Source organism: Pristiophorus japonicus, chromosome 20 (genome assembly GCF_044704955.1).
Source record: "Pristiophorus japonicus isolate sPriJap1 chromosome 20, sPriJap1.hap1, whole genome shotgun sequence".
NCBI lineage: Eukaryota > Metazoa > Chordata > Chondrichthyes > Pristiophoridae > Pristiophorus > Pristiophorus japonicus.
Genome location: NC_091996.1, coordinates 88819670 through 88842409, shown reverse-complemented (window position 1 = coordinate 88842409; position 22740 = coordinate 88819670). Strand labels below are relative to the sequence as shown.

General features: G+C 52.8%; 1 protein-coding gene across 1 annotated transcript in view; it reads left to right on the top strand.

Annotated features, from left to right (window-relative positions):
* Positions 1-4301: 4301 nt before the first annotated feature.
* The window catches only part of LOC139232819 (zonadhesin-like), a 197652-nt gene continuing 179213 nt past the window's right edge, over positions 4302-22740 (top strand). Inside the window, exons 1-2 of the mRNA XM_070863314.1 lie at positions 4302-4403; positions 20250-20482. Of these exons, the coding sequence (XP_070719415.1) occupies positions 4302-4403; positions 20250-20482 (335 nt within the window). The remainder of the gene's footprint in view (positions 4404-20249; positions 20483-22740) is intronic.

Sequence of the window (22740 nt, the reverse complement as noted above, 5' to 3'; positions counted from 1 at the left end):
CCACTCGAGCCTCCTCCCGTCTTTTCCTCATCTAAATCTATCAGCGTAACCCTTGGAGCTGAGATTTCTTTAAGCCGTGTTCGACTGTTCCGACCATTACAGCTGTCGGCTGTGTTCCTGGAGGTTTCATTGCATGACCTCCGACTGGCCTTTCTTTTTTATCCGTCTCCAATATTTCGATAACTTATTGTTGAAATTGCAAAATGCGCAGAATTTATTTTTAATGTCTCTCCTCCCCGTCCCTATGAAATTTTCTCCCCGGGGGTGGCGGGGGGGTGGGGGTTGCTCGTAGAGATTCACCTTTAATTCCCGGCGGATGCAGGGGGTCAATCCAGGAGGGTCTGGCAACCCTCGTGTCCGGCCGGTTGCCGCCACGCCATCGGAGGGCTGACGGGGGAAGGGGAGAGCCTCGGGCGCCCCACTGCTCGGGGAGTTGACGGGGTGGCGGTGGGTGTGGGGGGGGGGGGGTGGGGGGAGCCTTGGGCCAGCTCCAGCTGCCGGCCAGCCACACACCGGGCTCGTAGGCCAGACGGCAGGATCGAAGGGATCGGCGTTTTACAGGTGGGGGGGGGGGGGGGGGGGAGAAACCAGACCCCCGGAACGATGCGTGCCGCGAGTGAGCTGCGCCCCGCCCCCACCCTCGCGCGCCCCAGGCTGCTGATTGGCCGGCCCCGTCACCCTCTGCCTCAGCCCCGGCCAAGGTCGTGGGGGGGGGGCTGAATGTCCAAGCATTCGGAATGCACAGCAGAGTCTGACAACTCCAGGCCAGCACTTAACATGCGTGCTGACTGCACAGAACCCAGCTGCATCAATATTCACTCCAACTCCCGGTCCCCCTTCACAGTGGTAACACGATGAATATTCCTTACCCTGCTGGACAGGAGCTCCCGACAATTACACAGTGGGTAATCCTTTACCCTGCTGAATAAAGTCATCATCATAGACCGTCCCTCGTATCGAGGATGACTTGCCAAAAAGGGACGAGTTCACAGATGTTTCAATGGAGGACCTGATATTCCGGGTCCCGAACTACATCCTGAAGGGTGGAAGATGCCTGTGGGTGGATTGGTTTAACGTGGGTTGGCCGTTGCACACCAGCCACCACACGGGGCTTGACAGAGCCGGGTCTTGGTCCAGTGGCAAGGGTTAACCATGGACGACCGGAGACCTGCTCTGCTGCACCGGCCCGGTGCGCTCACACATATCGCACAGTGTGGGCTGGGCCCCGTGCTGCCCCTGGGGGTCCCTCGCCTCTTCTGGGGCCCCCTGAACTTACACCCTCTCTCTGCTACAAGGACCCAGTGCGCGCACATATCGCACAGTGTGGGCTGAGCCCCGTGCTGCCCCTGGGGTCCCTCGCCTCTTCTGGGGCCCCCTGAACTTACACCCTCTCTCTGCTACAAGGACCCAGTGCGCGCACATATCGCACAGTGTGGGCTGGGGCCCGTGCTGCCCCTGGGTCCCCTCGCCTCTTCTGGGGCCCCCTGAACTTACACCCTCTCTCTCACATCCTCCATCTTCCCCCACCCTCCATCTCCCCGTCCCTCCCTCCCAGCCCTTCCCTCCCCGTCCTCTTCCCCCATGGCGAGACTGGCATTTATTGCCCATCTCAGATTGCCCTCGAGAAGGTGGTGGTGAGCCGCCTTCTTAAGTGGCTCGCCAGGCCGTTTCAGAGGCCGCTGCTGTCGGCCTGGAGTCACATTGAGGCCAGACCGGGTAAGGGCGGCAAATTGCTTTCCCTAAAGGGCATTAGTGAACCAGATGGGTGTTTTACGATAATCCTGTAGATTCATAGAATCACGGAAGGGTTACAGCACGGAAGCTGGCCATTCAGCCCATCGAGCCCGTGCCGGCTCTCTGCAAGAGCACCTCAGCAAGTCCCACTCCCCCGCCCTTTCCCTGTAGCCCTGCTAATTTTTTCCTTCAGGCACTTATCTAACTCCCGCTTGAAAACCGCGATTGAGTCTGCCTCCACCGCCCTCTCGGGCAGCGCATTCCAGATCCTAACCACTCGCTGCGTAAAAAGGTTTATCCTCGTGTCGCCTTTGGTTCTTCTGCCAATCGCCTTTGTCATGTATTCAACTGTCATTGTAACCCATGTATAAGCTGACCTAAGTTATACACCTTGAGAACATTGACCACAAGGGGGTGAACTTGTGGGAGACACTCCGAACCTGGACTTTCAGGTATAAAAGGGGAAGCTCCACCCACCTTCATCACTTGAGGTCTTGGTAATAAAGGTAACTGGTCACAGAGTGACCTTCTCTCAAGTATGGGCCTCGTGTGCATTTATATCGTATAGTAAGGACGTATCATTGGCGATGAGAAACTGGGATTTAAACCACGCGAGCATGGCCACTAGCAGCACAGAAGAGAGGTAATGTGTTGGTGATGATTGGGACGACTTTATTGAGAGACTACAGCAAAGTTTCGTCACTAAGGAATGGCTGGGACAGGATTCGGCCGACAAACGCAGGGCTCATCTCCTGACGGTTTGTGGATCCAGGACGTACTCCCTGATGAAGGACCTTCTAGCGCCAGAGAAGCCAGTGGACAAGACGTTCGAAGAGCTCAGTAAGTTGATTGGGGAACACCTTAAACCGGCGAGCAGCATGCACATGGCGAGACATTGGTTTTACACACACCGGCAGCGAGAAGGGCAAAGCGTTCCAGACTTCGAGGCAGATCTCCGGCGACTGGCGAGCCTATGTAAGTTCCCAGATGCAGAGCGGAGATGCTGCGAGACTTTTTTATTGAGGGCATCGGGCACGTTGGGGTTTTCAGGAAACTGATTGAGACCAAAGACTTGACCTTGGAAGCGGCGGATAGCCCAGATATTTATCTCAGGGGAGGAAGAGACCAGAATGATGTATGACAAAAGTCTTGGCTCAAATGCGGCAAACGACCAAGGAGTCAACATTGTTAATGCAGCACACAATTCTCCAGGCAGACAAGGGCAATCGGACATGCCCCAGCATGTAGTCGAACCCAAAGGGGGAATTCAACAGAGACAATGGCTAGCTGAACGGCGATTCATGCCATCGCAAGGGACAATGCGGCCAATAATGGGGCCATCAACACCTGTTAATGGTGCTCTTAAGGACAGTTACAGAGACAGTCAGAGACGATCGACTGGTAATGGTCCTTTTGTTTCCAACAATGGGGCCTCCAGCTCATGCTGGAGGTGTGGAGGCAAACACCCAGCCAGAGCTTGCAGGTATCAGCAATATACCTGCAGAAACTGCAACGTCAGCGGTCACTTGACACGTATGTGCAGGAAGCCTGCAGCCAGGTTGATGTACGAGGAGGACGGGCCCGATGTAAGCCCTACGAGGCCAAATGAATACTGGGGGAAATCATGGAAGCTGAAGTTCAGCAAGTTCCTGTGGAGCACATATACAGTTCATATACCAGGACGCCACTGATAATGATGGAAGTGCTCCTCAATGGCATCCCAGTATTAATGGAGCCAGTCCCTGATGAGTATCAAACAGTTCGAAAGGTTGTGGGTGTCCAAGGCCAGGAGGCCAAAATTATTGCCAATTGACGCACAGCTCTGGACATATACAAAGGAGATCATTCGGGTGCTCGGCAGCACCACGGTAGTCGTGACCCACAAAGATTCGGAGAACAGGTTGCCACTCTGGATTGTCCCGGGGGACTGTCCCGCACTGCTGGGGAGGAGTTGGCTTGCTGTCATGAACTGGAAATGGGGGAATGTCAATGCAATTTCTTCTGTGGAGCGAATATCATGCTCACAAGTCCTGGACAAATTTGACTCATTATTTCAACCTGGCATCGGCACTTTCATGGGGGCCAAGGTAGTGATTCACATAAACCCGGACGCCAGGCCAGTACACCACAAGGCCAGAGCGGTGCCGTATGTGATGCAGGAAAAGATAGAATGCGAATTTGACCGCCTGCTGAGGGAAGGCATCATCTCACCAGTCGTATTCAGTGACTGGGCGAGCCCGATCGTGCCGGTGCTCAAGGCGGATGGGTCGGTCAGGATATGTGGCGATTACAAGGCCACCATCAATCGGGTGTCGCTCCAAGACCAGTACCCGCTACCGAGAGCGGAGGACCTCTTTGCGACGCTATCCGGTGGCAAACTTTTTTCAAAATTGGACCTGACCTCAGCTTACATGACCCAGGAGCTGGCGAGTGAGTCGAAGAAGCTGACCACCATCACGACACACAAGGGGTTGTTTGAGTATAACAGATGTCTGTTCGGGGTTCGTTCGGCCGCCGCGATCTTTCAGCGAAATATGGAAAGCCTCCTCAAGTCGATTCCAAGGACGATGGTTTTTCAAGACGACATCCTCATCATGGGTCGCGATACTGAAGAACCCCTCCACAACCTGCGACTGAAAAAGGCGAAGTGCGGCTTCTTAGTTCCAGAGGTAGAATTCCTGGGGAGGAGGGGAGCAGCAGACGGGATCAGACCTACTGCGTCCAAAATGGAAGCGATCCAGAGAGCACCCAGACCCCGTAACACGACGGAGCTGCTTTCGTTCCTGGGGCTTCTGAACTATTTTGGTAACTTTCTTCCCAAATTGAGCACGCTGTTAGAGCCGCTACACGTGCTCCTACACAAAGGTCACGATTGGGTCTGGGGGGACAGCCAGGAAAGGGCTTTTGATAGAGCACGCAATTTGTTACGCTCCAACAAACTGTTCACGTTATATGACCCATGTAAGAAACTTGTTTTAACGTGCGATGCGTCGTCCTATGGGGTCGGGTGTGTGTTGCACCATGTGAATGCCAATGGTCAGTTACAGCCGGTAGCTTATGCCTCCAGAAGTCTGTCCCAGGCAGAAAGGGGCTACAGGATGGTAGAAAAGGAAGCGCTAGCATGTGTATATGTAGTAAAAAAAATGCACCAGTACCTGTTTGGCAGGAAATTTGAGCTGGAGACAGATCACAAACCCCTAACATCCCTTTTGGCCGACAACAAGGCCATAAATGCGAATGCATCGGCCCGCATACAGAGGTGGGCACTCACGTTAGCCGCCTATGACGATACAATTTGGCACAGACCGGACACGGAAAACTGCGCCGATGCACTCAGCAGGCTCCCACTAGCCACCACTGAGGGGGCAACTGAGCATGATGCTGAGATGGTCATGGCTGTTGAAGCTTTCGAAAGCGAAGGCTCACCTGTGACAGCCCATTAGATTAAAGTCTGGACAAATAAAGACCCGCTACTGTCTTTAGTTAAGAAATGTGTCCTGAATGGGGACTGGGCAGCCACGTACGGGGCATGCCCTGAGGAATTTAAACCGTTTCATAGGCGCAAGGATGAACTCTCGATTCTGGCCGATTGCCTACTGTGGGGAAACCGAGTAGTCATGCCCCAGATGGGCAGAGAGGTGTTTATCAAAGAACTTCACAATGAGCACTCGGGCATTGTCATGATGAAGGCAATTGCCAGGTCACACGTTTGGTGGCCAGGGATAGATGCAGACCTGGAACTTTGTGTTCGCAGGTGCTACACATGTGCTCAGCTGGGCAACGCACCCAGGGAAGCCCCCCTTAGCCCCTGGTCCCGGCCCGCCAAGCCATGGTCACGCATCCATGTGGACTACGCAGGTCCTTTCATGGGAAAAATGTTTTTGGTTGTAGTAGACGCCTACTCCAAATGGATTGAGTGTGCCATTTAAATTCAAGCACATCCTCTGCCACAGTAGAAAGTCTACGGGCAATGTTCGTCGCCCATGGTCGACCGGATGTCTTGGTCAGCGACAATGGCCCGTGCTTCACAAGCACTGAATTCCAGGACTTCATGGCAGGCAATGGGATCAACCATGTCAGAACGGCACTGTTCAAGCCGGCCTCAAACGGCCAGGCAGAACGAGCAGTGCAGATAATCAAACAGGGGATGCTCAGAATCCAAGGGGGTTCCCTACAAAGCCGCTTATCACGCCTCCTGTTGGCCAATAGATCCCGACCACACTCGCTCACAGGGGTTCCACCCGCAGAGCTGCTAATGAAAAGGACGCTCAAAACCAGGTTATCCCTTGTACACCCTACTATGAAAGAAATTGTTGAGAGCAGGCGTCAGTCACAATGTGACTACCATGACAGGAATGCGAGGGCGCGATGTATTGATGTCAATTACCCTGTTTTTGTCCTTAATTACGCTGCAGGGCCCAAATGGCTTGCAGGCACTGTAATTACCAAAGAGGGGAATAGGGTTTTGATAGTTAAACTTACCAATGGACAAATCTGCCGCAAACACGTGGATCAAACTAAAAGGAGGTTCTGGAATTCCATAGAAGAAGCAGAGGAAGAACACAATGTAGAGTTTACTCCACCACAGGTGACCGAACACCAGAACTAAAGGGAGGAGAGCCCAGTCACTGTGGACAGTCCGGACAGGCCTGAGGCACCGCAAACAGCAGACACTCAGGCCAGCGCCCAACAACCAGAGCCCCAACTCAGGCGCTCTACAAGGGAGCGTAAACCACCAGAGAGACTTAACCTGTGATCCCAATAAGACTTTGGGGGGGTAGGTGATGTCATGTATTCAACTATCATTGTAACCCATGACCTAAGAGAACATTGACCACAAGGGGGTGAACTTGTGGGAGACACTCCTAACCTGGACTTTCACCCACCTTCATCACTCGAGTTCTTGGTAATAAAGGTAACTGGTCACAGAGTGACCTTCTCTCAAGTTTTGGCCTCGTGTGCATTTATGCTGTATAGTAAGGACATATTAGCCTTAAATCTGTGTCCTCTGGTTCCCGACCCTTCCACCAATGGGAACAGTTTCTCTCGGTTTACTCTGTCCAGACCCCTCCTGATTTTGAACACCTCGATCAAATCTCCTCTCAACCTTCTCTGCTCCGAGGAGAACAACCCCAGCTTCCCCAGTCTATCCACGTAACCGAAGTCCCTCATCCCTGGAACCATTCTCAGAAATCTCCTCCGCACCCTCTCTAAGGCCTTCACATCCTTCCTAAAGTGCGGGCCCCAGAATTGGACACACTACTCCAGTTGGGGCCGAACCAGTGTTTTATACAGGTTCATCATAACCTCCTTGCTGTTGTACTCTGTGCCTCTATTTATGAAGCCCAGGATCCCGTTAGCTTTTTTCACCACTTTCTCAACATGCCCTGCCACCTTCAACGATTTGTGCCCATATACCCCCCGGTCTCTCTGTTCTTGCACCCCCCTTTAGTTTATATTGTCTCTCCTCGTTCTTCCTACCAAATTGTATCACTTCGCACTTTTCTGCATTAAATTTCATCTACCACGTGTCCGCCCATTCCACCAGCCTGTCTATGTCCCCTTGAAGTCGATCACTATCCTTCTCACTGTTCACTGTACTTCCAACTTTTGGGTCATCTGCAGATTTTGAAATTGTGCCCTGTACCCCCAAGTCCAGGTGATCGATATATAACAAAAGCAGTGGTCCCAGTACCAACCCCTGGGGAACCCCACTGTATAACCTACCTCCAGTCCAGTAAACAACCATTCACCATTCCTCTCTGTTTCCTGTCACTGAGCCAAATCCATATCCATGCTGCCACCGTCCCGGTTATTCCATGGGCTTCAACTTCTCTGGCAAGCCTATTATGTGGCACATTTGGAAGTTCATCAACTGCATTGCCCTCATTACTGATACTATCTTTTTATTTCAGATCTATTTAAATTCCCCAGCTTCCATGGGGGGATTTGAACTCACGTCTCTGGATTACTAGTCCGGGCATACTAGATCACTACTCCAGTAATAGAGCCACTGTGCTACCGTACCCGATCTAAGTCACACCTGATTGAGACGCATGTACAAGGCCACATAGCTGCGACAGTGCACCCCATGCACAGAGCTTGTTTAACACATCTACACAGAACCATAGAAATTTACAGCACGGAAGGAGGCCATTTCGGTCCATGCCGGCCGACAAAGAGCCACCCAGCCTAATCCCACTTTCCGGCTCTCGATCCGTAGCCCTGCAGGTTACGGAACTTCAAGTGCACATCCAAGTACTTTTTAAATGTGGTGAGGGTTTCTGCCTCTACCACCCTTTCATAGAAACATAGAAAATAGGCGCAGGAGTAGGCCATTCGGCCCTTCGAGCCTGCACCGCCATTCAATAATATCATGGCTGATCATTCCCTCAGTACCCCTTTCCTGCTTTCTCTCCATACCCCTTGATCCCTTTAGCCGTAAGGGCCATATCTAACTCCCTCTTGAATATATCTAACGAACTGGCCTCAACAACTCTCTGCGGTAGAGAATTCAGGCAGTAAAGCCTCTGGGTGAAAGCATTTCCCCTCAAATCCCCTCTAAACCTCCCACCAATTACTTTAAATCTATGCCTCCTGGTTGTTGACCTCGCTGCTAAGGGAAATAGGTCCTTCCTATCCACTCTATCCAGACCCCTCATAATTTTATACACCTCAATAAGGTCGCCCCTCAGCCTCCTCTGTTCCAAAGTGCACAGCCCCAGCCTGTTCAATCTTTCCTCATCGCTAAAATTCTCCAGTCCAGGCAACATCCTGGTAAATCTCCTCTGTACCCTCTCCAGTGCAATCACATCTTTCCTGTAATGTGGTGACCAGAACTGCACGCAGTACTCCAGCTGTAGCCTAACCAGTGTTTTATACAGTTCGTTAGATATATTCAAGATGTGGCCTTTACGGCTAAGGGGATCAAGGGGTATGGAGAGAAAGCAGGAAAGGGGTACCGAGGTGAATGATCAGCCATGATCTTATTGAATGGCGGTGCAGGCTCGAAGGGCCGAATGGCCCACTCCTGCACCTATTTTCTATGTTTCTATGTTTCAAGCATAGCCTCCCTGCTCTTCTTTCTATGCCTGGGCTAATAAGGCCAGGTAGCACCCAGAACTGCCCAGTGCCAACCTACGTCCAGCCCACTGTCCTCACATGGCAGAGATTGGCGCCTTCATTTCACATGTCACACCGTTCCCTGTTGCCGGCACAGGGCCAATTAATATCCGCCCACTTTGGCTGTGGAGTGGGGATTGATTAAGAAGTACGACATGTTGGAGCTGGTGCTGCCAAAAGATTTACTTCAGAATGTGCTGATAAGCAAATTAAAGTTACGACCTGGTGGAGATGCAAAGGCCCTTTGGCACATACTGTGATCCAAAAATATTTAGTGGGGGCTGGGTGCTGCAGACGCAAAACTCTGCTGGGAGGGACCTGCTCCCCTCCATTCCATGTACACTCTACATGCATCGGAGATGGAGCTGAGACAAGCCACACACTGTACTGTTAAACACTGTATGCGGGATATAGAGTAAATCTCCCAGCAAACACTCCCTGGGCAGGTACAGGGGGTTAGATACAGAGTAAAGCTCCCTCTACACTGTCCCATCAAACACTCCCAGTGCAGGTACAGCACGGGGTTAGATACAGAGTAAAGCTCCCTCTACACTGTCCCATCAAACACTCCCAGGGCAGGTACAGCACGGGGTTAGATACAGAGTAAAGCTCCCTCTACACTGTCCCATCAAACACTCCCAGTGCAGGTACAGCACGGGGTTAGATACAGAGTAAAGCTCCCTCTACACTGTCCGATCAAACACTCCCAGGGCAGGTACAGGGGGTTAGATACAGAGTAAAGCTCCCTCTACACTGTCCCATCAAACACTCCCAGGGCAGGTACAGCACGAGGTTAGATACAGAGTAAAGCTCCCTCTACACTGTCCCAGCAAACACTCCCGGGGCAGGTACAGGGGGTTAGATACAGAGTAAAGCTCCCTCTACACTGTCCCATCAAACACTCCCAGGGCAGGTACAGAACGGGGTTAGATACAGAGTAAAGCTCCCTCTACATTGTCCCATCAAACACTCCCAGGGCAGGTACAGCACGGGTTAGATACAGAGTAAAGCTCCCTCTACACTGTCCCATCAAACACTCCCGGGGCAGGTACAGCACGGGGTTAGATACAGAATAAAGCTCCCTCTACACTGTCCCATCAAACACTCCCGGGGCAGGTACAGGGGGTTAGATACAGAGTAAAACTCCCTCTACACTGTCCCATCAAACACTCCCAGGGCAGGTACAGCACGGGGTTAGATACAGAGTAAAGCTCCCGCTACACTGTCCCATCAAACACTCCCGGGGCAGGTACAGCACGAGGTTAGATACAGAGTAAAGCTCCCTCTACACTGTCCCATCAAACACTCCCGGGGCAGGTACAGCACGGGGTTAGATACAGAGTAAAACTCCCTCCACACTGTCCCATCAAACACTCCCAGGGCAGGTACAGCACGGGGTGAGATACAGAGTAAAGCTCCCTCTACACTGTCCCATCAAACACTCCTGGGGCAGGTACAGCACGAGGTTAGATACAGAGTAAAGCTCCCTCTACACTGTCCCATCAAACACTCCCAGGGCAGGTACAGCACGGGTTAGATACAGAGTAAAGCTCCCTCTACACTGTCCCATCAAACACTCCCAGGGCAGGTACAGCACGGGATGAGATACAGAGTAAAGCTCCCTCTACACTGTCCCATCAAACACTCCCAGGGCAGGTACAGCACGGGGTTAGATACAGAGTAAAGCTCCCTCTACACTGTCCCGTCAAACACTCCCAGGGCAGGTACAGCACGGGGTTAGATACAGAGTAAATCTCCCTCTACACTGTCCCATCAAACACTCCCAGGGCAGGAACAGCACGGGTTAGATACAGAGTAAAGCTCCCTCTACACTGTCCCATCAAACACTCCCAGGGCAGGTACAGCACGGGTTAGATACAGAGTAAAGCTCCCTCTACCCTGTCCCATCAAACACTCCCAGGGCAGGTACAGCACGGGGTTAGATACAGAGTAAAGCTCCCTCTACACTGTCCCATCAAACACTCCCAGGGCAGGTACAGCACGGGTTAGATACAGAGTAAAGCTCCCTCTACACTGTCCCATCAAACACTCCCAGGGCAGGTACAGCACGGGATGAGATACAGAGTAAAGCTCCCTCTACACTGTCCCATCAAACACTCCCAGGGCAGGTACAGCACGGGGTTAGATACAGAGTAAAGCTCCCTCTACACTGTCCCGTCAAACACTCCCAGGGCAGGTACAGCACGGGGTTAGATACAGAGTAAATCTCCCTCTACACTGTCCCATCAAACACTCCCAGGGCAGGAACAGCACGGGTTAGATACAGAGTAAAGCTCCCTCTACACTGTCCCATCAAACACTCCCAGGGCAGGTACAGCACGGGTTAGATACAGAGTAAAGCTCCCTCTACCCTGTCCCATCAAACACTCCCAGGGCAGGTACAGCACGGGGTTAGATACAGAGTAAAGCTCCCTCTACACTGTCCCATCAAACACTCCCAGGGCAGGTACAGCATGGAGTTAGATACAGAGTAAAGCTCCCTCTACACTGCCTTCCAGGGCCAGTTCTGTGCTGCAAGTCCAGGCCCAGGCTGGGGACTGGACTGATGCTGTCTGAACGCACTGTGTAAGGAATCGTATAGCCTACAAGTGGAGGGAAAGTTTCAGTCTGAACTGTACTCCAGCACAGAAAAACCGACTTGGGTTGATACAGCTCCTTTCACCACCATCGGAAGTCTCAAAGCGCTTTGCAACCGATGAAACAATTTTTGGAGTGTAGTCGCTGTTGTAATGTGGGAAACGCGGCAGCCAATTTGTGCACAGCAAGCTCCCACACACAGCAATGTGATAATGACCAGATCATCTGCTTTTGTTATGTTGATTGAGGGATAATTGTTATGTTGATTACCACAGAAAGTTGTTGAGGCCAATTCACTAAATATATTCAAAAGGGAGTTAGATTAAGTCCTTACTACTCGGGGGATCAAGGGGTATGGCGAGAAAGCAGGAAGGGGACACTGAAGTTGCATTTTCAGCCATGAACTCATTGAATGGCGGTGCAGGCTAGAAGGGCTGAATGGCCTACTCCTGCACCTATTTTCTATGTTTCTATAAATATTGGCCCCAGGACACCGGGGAGAACTCCCCTGCTCTTGTTCGAAATAGTGGCCATGGGATCTGTTACATTAACATGAGAGAGCAGACGGGGCCCTGGTTTACCGTCTCATCCGAAAGACGGCACCTCCGACAGTGTGGCGCTCCCTCAGCACTGCCCCTCCGACAGTGCAGCGCTCCCTCAGTACTGCCCCTCCAACAGTGCGGTGCTCCCTCAGCACTGCCCCTCCGATAGTGCGGCACTCCCTCAGTACTGCCCCTCCGACAGTGCGGCACTCCCTCAGCACTGCCCCTCCAACAGTGCGGTGCTCCCTCAGCACTGCCCCTCCGACAGTGCGGCGTTCCCTCAGCACTGCCCCTCCGACAGTGCGGCGCTCCCTCAGCACTGCCCCTCCGACAGTGCGGCGCTCCCTCAGCACTGCCCCTCCGACAGTGCGGCGCTCCCTCAGCATTGCCCCTCCGACAGTGCGGCGCTCCCTCAGCACTGCCCCTCCGACAGTGCGGCGCTCCCTCAGCACCGCCCCTCCAACAGTGCGCCGCTCCCTCAGCACTGCACTGCGAGTGTCGGCCTGGATTTTGTGCTCGAGTCTCTGGAGTGGGACTCGAACCCACGACCTTCTGACTCAGGCGAGAGAGAGAGTGCTGCCCACTGAGCCACGGCCCAGGAAACTAATGGTCGGTGTATAACCGAGTGCTGCCAAATAGCGTTCTCGGGAGATTACTGAACGCAAGTCAGTTCTGCCAGGATCATTGTGGCCTGATTCACGATGAGTCACATCAACCTGTCATGACTCATTCTCCCCCAATCCCCGTTGACAAAGTGTACTACACGTCACAAGATCATAAACCATTTTCAGCGCTCACTTCCTTATAGCCTTCCTGCTCGCCTTTGTCTCGAGCGCGATACGAAAGGTGTAGATGCAACAGCAGCAATCTGTCAGCGGCTGATAAAATCACACAGGTGCCCTTTCACACTTGCATCAGCATGTTTAGCAAGAGAATTTGCATTTTTATAGTGCCTCTTAACCCCCCTCCGGTTTTCCAGGTCATTACCTTACGTCAGCAGACAGGGGCCTGTTTCCATGGCCTGGCTGTGTCTCAAAGCGCCTTACAGCCAATGAAGTACTTTCCAAGAGCAACGTCGGAACAACGGCAACCAATTTTCTGCAAGCAACTGTTTCTTTTTAGTGGGGTTGGGTTGAAGGATAAATATTGGCCAAGCCACCAGGGAGAGCTCAGCTTCTGACGCAAGGTCGCCGAGCTGTTTAATTCACGGCCACTTCTCTTCAGGAACGCCCACCTTGAAGAGGCTCTGCTCTCCCCTCAGACGGGATTTCCGTTTGTCTCTTTTACCTTGTTCATCTTCGTTGCTTTCTGTTTCCCCTCTATCGTGTGTGGTCAGGTAGCTACCAAAACTCGCTTTCGCTGCCGCATCTCTTTCCTGATGCCCCGGGAGGACAGACGCACCAACGTCAGCGTCCTCGACCAGGCCAACATCCCCAGCGTCGAAGCACTGACCACACACGACCAGCTCCGCTGGGCGGGCCACATCGTCCGCATGCCCCGACACGAGACTTCCCCAAAGCAAGCGCTCTACTTGGAGCTCCTACACGGCAAGCGAGCCCCAGGTGGGCAGTGTTATGTATGTAAACATTGTAACTGTGTAAGACGTACCACCAGAGGGCGCAACTGTTTGAGGCCCAAGGGTCACCTGCACACCTCGTGCAAGGGAGTATAAAAGGTTGTCTGCCAGACTGCTTGAGCACTCTGGAGTTGTATTAAAGAGACTAAGGTCACATCAGTTTTAGCTCACAGTACTCAGTCTTGTGGCGTTCTTCCATACTTAACAGGCAGAGGAAACGTTACAAGGGATCACCCTCAAAGCCTCCCTGATAAAGTGCAACATCCCCACCGACACCTGGGAGTCCCTGGCCAAAGACCAGTCTGCCCTAAGTGGAGAAAGTGGGCGCTGAGCACCTCGAGTCTCGTCGCCGAGAGCGTGCAGAAAGCAAGCGCAGGCAGCGGAAGGAGTGTGCGGCAAACCAGTCCCACCCTCCCCTTCCCTCAACCACTGTCTGTCCCACCTGTGACAGAGACTGTAATTCCTGTATTGGACTGTTCAGTCACCTGAGAACTCACTTTTGGAGTGGACGCAAGTCTGCCTCGATTGTGAAGGATTGCCTATGGTGATCTTTCCTGAGCAACTGTCTCCGGCTCCGATGCACCCGATCTAGGCTCATCTTTTGTTTCTTAACTTGTCCCATTACCATCTCCTTTTGTCTCTTAATCTCTTCTGCCTTCCACCCTATCACAGGCCTTTCCCTTCTCCTCTTTTCCCGCCCCTTCACTTGCTTAAAAACCTATCACCTCTCTAACTTTTCCCACTTCTGACGAAGGGGGCTTTCGACCCGAAACATTAACTCTTGTTTCTCTCTCCGCAGATGCTGCCCGACCCACTGCATACTTCCAGTTTATTTAAACGGGGAAAATTCCTCCTGCTTCTCTGCCACGTCCACCTGGGCGGGTAGACAGGGCCCTCGGTTTAAAGCGTCATCCGAAAGGCGGCCCTTCCGACAGTGCGGCGCTCCCTCAGCACTGCCCCTCCGACAGTGCGGCGCTCCCTCAGCAACTGCCCCTCCGACAGTGCGGCGCTCCCTCAGCACTGCCCCTCCGACAGTGCGGCACTCCCTCAGTACTGCCCCTCCGACAGTGCAGCGCACCCTCAGTACTGCCCCTCCGACAGTGCGGCGCTCCCTCAGCACCGCCCCTCCGACAGTGCGGCGCACCCTCAGTACTGCCCCTCCGACAGTGCGGCGCTCCCTCAGTACTGCCCCTCCGACAGTGCGGCGCTCCCTCAGCACTGCCCCTCCGACAGTGCGGCGCTCCCTCAGTACTGCCCCTCCGACAGTGCGGCGCTCCCTCAGCACTGCCCCTCCGACAGTGCGGCGCTCCCTCAGTACTGCCCCTCCGACAGTGCGGCGCTCCCTCAGTACTGCCCCTCCGACAGTGCGGCGCTCCCTCAGCCCTGCGCTGGGAGTGTCGGCCTGGATTTATGTGCTCAAGTCCCTGGAGTGGGACTCGAACCCATGACCTTCTGACTCAGAGGCCAGGGCGTGACCCACCGAGCCACAGATGACATACCAGTTATCGTAAAAAATGCAGTTTTCAGAACGTCCACCTCCTCTTGTTAATTTGCCGCGCAATGAGGGATCTGGACAGAGTAGATGGAGAGAGAAACTGTTCCCATTGGTGGAAGGGTCGAGAACCAGAGGACACAGATTTAAGGCGATTGGCAGAAGAACCAAAGGCGATGGAAGAATTTTTTTTGTACGCAGCGAGTGGTTAGGATCTGGAATACACAGCCAGCAAAGGGTGGTGGAGGCAGACTCAATTTTAGCTTTCAAAAGGGAGTTGGATAAACATCGAAGAAGAGCAGGGGAACGTGTCCATGCCCACGTTTATCCCTCAACCAACAAAATACATTTCACTCAGTGCTGTTTTGTGGGAGCTTGCTGTGCGCAAATTGGCTGCCCTGTTTCCTACATTACAACAGGGACTGCACTTCAAAAAAAGTACTTCATTGGCTGTGAAGCGCTGTGGGACGTCCTGAGGTTATGAAAGGCGCTATATAAATGCAAGACTTTCTTTTTTTTCTCTGGGCTGTGTGGGGAAAGAGATTCAATGGTTCAGTAGAGTCCGTGATGGGGCAGAGTGAACAGTGTCAAAGGCAGTCCAATACGAGAGCCACAGTCCCTGTCACAGGTGGGACAGACAGTGGTTGAAGGAAAGGGAGGGTGGGACTGGTTTGCCGCACGCTCCTTCCGCTGCCTGCGCTTGCTTTCTGCGCGCTCTCGGCGACGAGACTCGAGGTGCTCAGCGCCCTCCCGGATGCACTTCCTCCACTTAGGGCGGACTGGTCTTTGGCCCAGGGACTCCCAGGTGTCGGTGGGGATGTTGCACTTTATCAGGGAGGCTTTGAGGGTGGTCCCTGTAACGTTTCCTCTGCCCACCTGGGGCTCGCTTGCCGTGAAGGAATTCCGAGTAAAGCGCTTGCTTTGGGAGTCTCGTGTCCGGCATGCGGACAATGTGGCCCGCCCAGCGGAGCTGATCGAGTGTGGTCAGTGCTTCAATGCTGGGGATGTTGGCCTGGTCGAGGACGCTAACGTTGGTGCGTCTGTCCTCCCGGGGGATTTGCAGGATCTTGCGGAAGCAGTGCTGGTGGTATTTCTCCAGCGACTTGAGGTGTCTACTGTACATGGTCCACGTCTCTGAGCCATACAGGAGGGCGGGTATCACTACAGCCCTGTAGACCATGAGCTTGGTGGTAGATTTGAGGGCCTGGTCTTCGAACACTCTTTTCCTCAGGCGGCTGAAGGTTGCACTGGCGCACTGATAAGAGGCTCCCGAGGTATGGGAAATGGTCCACGTTGTCCAGGGCCGCGCCGTGGATCTTGATGACTGGGGGGCAGTGCTGTGCGGCGAGGACAGGCTGGTGGAGGACCTTTGTCTTACGGATGTTTAGCGTAAGGCCCAAGCTTTCGTACGCCTCGGTAAATAATTCGACTGTGTCCTGGAGTTCAGCCTCTGAATATGCGCAGACGCAGGCGTTGTCCGCGTACTGTAGCTCGACGACAGAGGTTGGGGTGATCTTGGACCTGGCCTGGAGGCGGCGAAGGTTGAACAGCTTCCCACCGGTTCTGTAGTTTAGTTCCACTCCAGCGGGGAGCTTGTCGACTGTGAGGTGGAGCATGGCGGCGAGGAAGATTGAGAAGAGGGTTGGGGCGATGACGCAGCCCTGTTTGACCCCGGTCCGGACGTGGATTGGGTCTGTGATGGACCCGTTGGTCAGGATCACGGCCTGCATGTCATCGTGGAGCAGGCGGAGGAGGGTGACGAACATTTGGGGGCATCCGAAACAGGGGAAGGTGCTCCATAGACCCTCGCGGTTGACAGTGTCAAAGGTTTTTGTAAGTGGACAGTGGACATCTACTTCAGTGACGGGGGTAGACTGGAGAAGCTGGGATTGTTCTCCTCGGAGCAGAGAAGGTTGAGAGGAGATTTGATCGAGGTGTTCAAAATCAGGAGGGGCCCCAGGCAGAGTGGACCGAGAGAAACTGTTCCCATTGGTGGAAGGGTCGGGAACCAGAGGGACACAGATTTAAGGCGATTGGCAGAAGAACCAAAGGCGACGTAATACATTTTTTTTAACGCAGCGAGTGGTTAGGATCTGGAATGCGCTGCCTGAGAGGGCGGTGGAGGCAGACTCAATCACTGCTTTCAAAAGGGATTTGGGTAAGTACCTGAAGGAAAAAAATGTGCAGGACTACAGGGAAAGGGCGGGGGGAGTGGGACTGGCTGAGGTGCTCTTGCAGAGAGCCGGCACGGGCTCAATGGGCCGAATGGCCTCCTTCCGCGCTGTGACCGCTCTGTGATTCTGAGAATGCTTTCTGTTTCATTATTTGGGCTGCAAAAATGACAAGTGCTCATTAAGATTAATTCTTTGCTTTAAGTCCCACTCCAGAGACTTGAGCACATATCCCAGTGCCAGTACTGAGGGAGCGTTGCACTGTCGGAGGTGAGACGTTACCCCGAGGCCCCGTCTGCTCTCTCAGGTCGATGTAGAAGATCCCATGGCCACTATTGGAAGAAAGGCAGTGGGGCATTCTCCCCGGTGTCCTGACCAATATTGATCCCTTCACCAAATCCCCCAAAACAGATTACCTGGGTCATTTATCACATTGCTGTTTGTGGGAGCTTGCTGTGCGCAAATTGGCTGCCGCGCTTCCCACATTACAACAGTGGCTGCACTCCAAAAAGGACTTGATTTGCTGTGAATGCAAGTTATTTCCTCTCTCAATTTCAATTAAATATAAGATCACCACTAATAAATCCAATGGGGAATTCAGGAGAAACCTCTCGACCCAGAGAGCGGTGAGAATGTGGAACTTGCTGCCACAGGAAGGGGTTGAGGCGAATAGTATCGATGTATTTAAGGGGAGGCTGGATACACACATGAGGGAGAAGGGAATGGAGGGATGGGGGGGGGGCGATGACAAGGGTTGAGAGGAGGCTCGAGTGCAGCATAAACGCCGGCACGGAGCGGTTGGGATGAATGTCCTGTTTCTGTGCCGTAAATACAAGACTGGCTCTGTGCAAAGACAAGTAAGATGTAAACAGAAATGTTTCTATAAAGTAAAAACATTTAATACTCAACTAAATAGGGTTGAATGCAAGGAACAACGAAAGAAAACGAAGGCTGCGATTAGATCAGCAAAAAGGCTAATGGAAAAAAGATTGTAGACAATTGTGGCAGTAATAGAAAGAGCTTTTTCAGTTATTTGAAGAGTCAGAGAGCTATCAAAGACTGTATTGGGCCACTGAAGGGTGTTCAAGGACAGGTAACAAAGGACTCACTAGGTATGGCAGAAATATTAAATGAGTTATTTGCATCAGTCTTCACTCTTGAAGATGATGCTCAAATGTTAAAATTTAACAATACTAATTTCGTTCGTGTCATGTATTCTACGTGTTTACTGCTGGTGCCATAACGCACGATGTACCACCAGAGGGCACTGCAGCGGGAGACTTGTCGGTTACCTGTACAGGTGGGCCAGGCCCCGTATAAAAGGCGGGCCACCAGGTGTGATCCCCACACTGGAGTTATCAATAAAGGACTGCGGTCAGTACAGTTCAAGTACCACACATTGCCTCATGGAGTCATTATCAGAGCATCGAAAGACATAACGGTAAGTAACATCGAGTTAGAAACATAGAAACATAGAAAATAGGTGCAGGAGCAGGCCATTCAGCCCTTCTAGCCTGCACCGCCATTCAACGAGTTCATGGCTGAACATGAAACTTCAGTACCCCATTCCTGCTTTCACGCCATATCCCTTGATTAACTTAGATTAACATTTTGGGCTGGGATGTAGGCTTTTCCGGGTGATAATGGCAACGAGGTGGGATAGTTTGCCCTTTAGGTTACCTACAAGTACAGGTAACCTACAAGTCTCCCACTGCAGTGCCCTCTGGTGGTACATCAGGCGTGATGGCACCAGCAGTAAACATGTAGAATACATGACACTAACAAAATTAGTATTTAAGTTTGGGCATCTGGGCCCTGCATCAGGCGGCGTGGCGCTAAGGGGGGGATGGGGGGGGGGCATTGTATACCTCTCTTGGCGCAAGCTTGGGAAACTCCCGAGCTAAAGCGCCGGGGCCGGGAGCTCTCCGAGAGAGGCCCTGGGGCGGGCGGGGGCAGGGGGAACCAAAAAAAAGAACAGAAAAACATCCCCAAAACATCGGCCCCACACCACCTCAACACAAACCGCACAAACACAATTCAAACCACAAACGCTCGCGCTTGCCTGCGGAGTGCCTGGCTTTCCCTCCCTCCCCGCTGCCGGGGTGGCGGGAACGCAGTGATTTCCCAGGCGCTCGTTGCGGGCCGGGCTCAAAACTCGCGGCGGTGTCGCGGCCAGGGACGTTGCGCGCACCCGACGCGGCTTTTCCAGGCGGTGCCGCTCAGCAAGGCGACTCAAAAAAAACCTGACCGGAGGATCGCGGCGGGCGCTGGAGGTCTCTCCGCCGCCGCCTTTCACGCCGCTCCGGGGCGAAACCCGCAGCGCAAAATGGCCGGCAAACCCAGCCCATAGTTCTAGAAAGAATGAAGCACTTGAAAATAGATCGAGCAGCCGGGCCGAATGGTAGCCACCCGAGGGTCCTCCCTCGGGAGATGGGACATGAGCTGTGCGAGACCCTGGCCTGTATGTTTAACAGCTCACTGCACTCTGGATTGGTTCCTACAGATTGGAAGGAGGCTAATGTAGTCCCCATTTCAAACAAAGGTGACCAGGCAGACCCGGGTAACTATAGGCCCACCAGCTGAACATCAGTAATAGGTAAGGTGCTTGAAAGAATCATAAAGGATGCGATATATGAATACTTGGATAGGGAGGGACATATTAAGGTCACCCAACATGGCTTCATAAAAAAAGAGGTCATGTCCCACAAATCTAATTGTATTTTTTGAAGAAGTTACAAAGTTGGTGGATGAGGGAAGCCCAGTAGACATTGTCTACTTAGATTTCCAAAAAGCATTTGACAAGGTGCGGCACAAGAGGCTTCTCTATCAGTTCGGAGCCTCTGGTATTAGTGGTAATATAGTGAGCTGGATACAGAACTGGTTGGCAGGACGCAGGCAAAGAGTAGTTATAGATGGATTCGGATCTGTTTGGAGATCGGTCACCTGTGGTGTCCCGCAGGGATCAGTGTCGGGACCGTTGCTATTTACTATTTTTATGAATGATCTGGATTCAGGGGTTGGTGGCACAGTTTGTCGATGATACCAAGATCTGTGCGAGTGCTGGAACTGTAGAAGAGGCTGGTCTGATTCAGGCAGATCTGAATGTGTTGGGAGACTGGGCTCAAGACTGGAAAATGACGTATAACTTGGATGAGTGCAGGGTCATGCATGTGGGCAGGGCAAATGCTCAACATTCATACACCCTCCAGGGTAAGGCGTTAAAGATGGTGGAGATTTGGGCATTCTGGTGCGTACATCCTTAAAGGTACACAAGCAATGTCTGGAGCAAATAGAAAAGTTGGCATGCAGGTACATAGAAAATAGGTGCAGGAGTAGGCCATTCGGCCCTTCGAGCCTGCACAGAAATTTCTTTTTTCTTCCGCTCCCCCCTGTGTCCCCGTAATCTGTCGGTACATATCGTTCCCTAGTCTCCCCCAGTCCGCTGTCTGGTTCCCCGTGTCCTGACTCAATTTCCTGAGCCACCACCGCTGTCCCAGGGGAAGGTGTCCCTTGCACTTCAAGCATACGAGCTTGCCCTCGGTCACCCCGAGCCGTGTGGCTGTGACCTTCAGTCGGAGACACGGTATGGAAGCCTCCCCCTATGTGAACTCGGCGTGGCTGGAGTATTCGACCCTCAGCCACTCTGGCCACCTTCCCGTACAGCAGGCGGCGAAGAAGGCAAATGGCATGTTGGCCTTCATAGCGAGAGGATTTGAGTATAGGAGCAGGGAGGTCTTACTGCAGTTGGTGAAACCACACCTAGAATATTGTGTTCAGTTTTGGTCTCCTAATCCGAGGAAGGACATTCTTGCTATTGAGGGAGTATAATTGCCTTGGAGGCAGTGCAACAAAGGTTCACTCGATTGGAGTGCAGCGGCAGGTCAGAGTGCAAAGGTAAGAGTTTGGTGAGCGGGAGAGCTCGGGCAAGTGGGAGCGGGAGGTGTTGCTTTGTCTTGTTTTCCCCAGCAGTGCTGACTCCCCGACCTGGGAGGAAAAGAAAACGAAGTGTGACGTCACAGCAAGAGGTTCGGGGACGCCGGAGTGGCCTATAAAGGCCCAGCGGCAGTCGAGAGGCGGGAGTTCGGGGACGCCGGAGTGGCCTATAAAGGCCCAGCGGCAGTCGCGAGGCGGCGGCAGTCGGAGAGGCGGGAGCTCGGGGAGGTCGGAGCGGCCTATAAAGGCCCAGCTGGTGCAGCTGCAGCAGGGAGAGAAGGCACAAAAGAAGTAGAAAGAAATCGAAAGGTGACGTCACAGCCAAGGGGGTAAGTGATTGGCTGGTGATTGGTGAGTAGCTGTTTCTTTTTCTTTTCTTTATCGGTAAGTAACCTTTAGCATTATTGTTGCCAAATTAGGTTAATCTAGGGGTTAAGTCATGGCAGGAGAGCTCAGACACGTGTTATGCTCCTCCTGTACTATGTGAGAAGTCAGGGACGCTTCCAGTGTCCCTGACGACTACATATGCGGGAAGTGTATCCTGCTGCAGCTCCTGACAGACCGCATTGCGGCACTGGAGCTGCGGGTGGATTCACTCTGGAGCCTCCACGATGCTGAGAATGATGTGAATAGCACGTTTAGTGAGTTGGTCTTACCGCAGGAAAAGGGTACACAGCCAGATAGGGGATGGGTGACCAACAGGAAGAGCAGTGGAAGGAAGGTAGTGCAGGGGTCCCCTGCGGTCATCCCCCTGCAAATCAGATACACCGCTTTGGGTACTGTTGAGGGGGATGACTCATCAGAGGAAGGCAGCAGCAGCCAAGTTCATGGACCGTGGGTGGCTCTGCTGCACAGGAGGGCAGGAAAAAAAGTGGGAGAGCTATAGTGATAAGGGATTCTATTGTAAGGGGAATAGATAGACGTTTCTGCGGCTGCAACCGAGACTCCAGGATGGTACGTTGCCTCCCTGGTGCAAGGGTCTAGGATGTCTTGGAACGGGTGCAGGACATTTTGAAGGGGGAGGGTAAACAGCCAGTTGTTGTGGTGCATATAGGTACCAACGATATAGGTAAAAAAACGGGATGAGGTCCTACGAGATGAATTTAGGGAGCTAGGAGCTAAATTAAAAAGTAGGACCTCAAAAGTAGTAATCTCAGGATTGCTACCAGTGCCACGTGCTAGTCAGAGTAGGAATCGCAGGATATCTCAGATGAATACGTGGCTTGAGCAGTGGTGCAGAAGGGAGGGATTCAAATTCCTGGGACATTGAAACCGGTTCTGGGGGAGGTGGGACCAGTACAAACCGGACGGTCTGCACCTGGGCAGGACCGGAACCAATGTCCTAGGGGGAGTGTTTGCTAGTGCTGTTGGGGAGGGGTTAAACCAATATGGCAGGGGGATGGGAACCTATGCAGGGAGACAGAGGGAAGTAGAATGGGGGCAGAAGCAAAAGATAGAAAGAAGAAAAGTAAAAGTGGAGGGCAGAGAAACCCAAGGCAAAAAGCAAAGAGGGCCACATTACAGCAAAATCCTAAAGGGGCAAAGGGTGTTAAAAAGACAAGCCTGAAGGCT